Source organism: Anneissia japonica, unplaced genomic scaffold (genome assembly GCF_011630105.1).
Source record: "Anneissia japonica isolate Jap-2015-1 unplaced genomic scaffold, ASM1163010v1 scaffold7731_len1735946_cov199, whole genome shotgun sequence".
Lineage (NCBI taxonomy): Eukaryota > Metazoa > Echinodermata > Crinoidea > Comatulida > Comatulidae > Anneissia > Anneissia japonica.
This window is the reverse complement of record NW_022758997.1, coordinates 1,678,123-1,679,902: the sequence shown is the minus strand read 5'-3', so window position 1 is coordinate 1,679,902 and position 1,780 is coordinate 1,678,123. Positions and strand designations below refer to the sequence as shown.

At 38.8% G+C, this 1,780-nt stretch overlaps 1 protein-coding gene across 1 annotated transcript in view; it reads right to left on the bottom strand.

Moving 5' to 3' along the window:
* LOC117125528 (3-hydroxybutyrate dehydrogenase type 2-like) overlaps positions 1-1,780 on the bottom strand; it is a 17,723-nt gene extending 15,943 nt beyond the window's left edge. The window contains exon 1 of the mRNA XM_033272042.1: positions 1,607-1,780. Coding sequence (XP_033127933.1) covers positions 1,607-1,678 — 72 coding nt within the window. The 5' untranslated portion in view covers positions 1,679-1,780. The remainder of the gene's footprint in view (positions 1-1,606) is intronic.

Below are 1,780 nucleotides of genomic sequence, written 5' to 3'. Positions count from 1 at the left end.
TGTCTAGTCCACAGTTTTCCAAAAGAACAGGCATCGTCATGAACTGAGGCAGACATATTAGTACATTCCCACACGAGGACCCAATTCTAGCTTACCTAGTTTCTGTAGCACTTGCCTATTTAGCCTGCTTTAATTCACTTTACTCAAGTACTCCATATCATCCTTGTGTAAAAATATTTGACCTGTGCCAAGCTCTTGTACTTTCCTCATGAGTGCCGTCTATTCATTGTGATACAGTACTTCATTGTTAGATACAGTAGGCCTATCTAGCCCAATTTATGTTGATATTGATACAATACTGTATCTGAAATAATAATGACAATGTATCTATGTATGATGTGTAGAATGTTGGAGATGACCTGCCTGCTGCAGTGATATTCTGATTTTAAATCATTGTCCTGTACATTACAGTACATGATTAAAAAGCGAAATCAAAAACGAGAATTTTCCCTAGGGTGCTCTTATCTCGATCCCTCACCCCGACCTTTCCAACATCTCTTGATCCGTGTCCCTATAAAATTCTTAATTTTCCTATTATGAACAAGTACGCATACAATAATTACAAGAGAGCGTGACCAATTTTGTTATTAATATACAAAAACACTGTAGTATATTTCGGTTTAAGCACCAAGGTTTTTAACAACTGAAATGTTTGAAAGGAAACTCTCTTAAAAAATAACTTTCTTTTTCTCTACTAACTAAATTATTCGATGTGCAACAACTGTACCACGAAATATGGGCTGTACTAACTTAGCTCTGATTATTAACATGGTGAGAACCATGAATGCAGGCGTAATCGATTGAATAAAATTTTAATTCGGGGTTGAAGTGTCTTTTAGGTGCACGTTTTTTGGCAGAATCGATGCTACGTGAAGATCGTTTATTTAAATTTATGTGATTTTCTTTCTCCCAATTCGATACAGCTTCTGACAATTTTTCATAGCTTGTGAAAATGCCACCGAGACGCAAAGTGTCTTCATCTGCCATCTTGAAACTTCACCAAGTGCGCTGCAGAAAAAAAAATATTTGCACATGCTCAATAGGACGTTTTCGTACTCACGAAGCAAGCGGCGCCCTTCAAATAGATCGGCGTAAGCATAGCCTATGATTAATGCTTACGACTCGGCGTAAGCATAGACACTTCGTTAATTTTAATAATTAACACAAACAATTACAATAAAAATGGTTTATAAATTGAACTAAAAGGGAAACTATACATGCGAAAAAACGTATTTTTCAAATTTTAATGCATTTTCAGGAAGCTTGGGTAATTTTGGGCAATTTTTGCTGAATCATTGGGATCAAAAATTGTGAGTGGTCACGTACGCTGCCCTGCTCTGATTTATTAATTTTCAACATTACTATTTTGGCATAAGATAGAATGTACGTGTTAACCATGTCGCACTGTCCTTGGTGAGACCAGCCAGGGATCCGTAGTCCACCACTCTGCTGACTGAATCAGTCTCAGTGAGGGCTTGGCATGCTAGGTCGCTGAATGCTCAGCCGTGCCTACTACTACACGAAAACAAGGCCTATGGCTAAGCCAAAATAAAAAGCCTGCACATGCTATTGTAAACTCCCATTTTAAATAGAGATTTAAATTCACCTCAACTGTTGTTCGGCCAATTCCCTGTGCACCTGCTGTGACAATCACAACTTTACCGTCCATTCGACCCATGATATCTACGTCTGACTGGCCGTTCCTCTTTGGTTTTTAGCAGCAGGCTGAGCCCTACAGGACGAGGACTTCGCTCCCCAAAAACCACGTGCACAATGCATC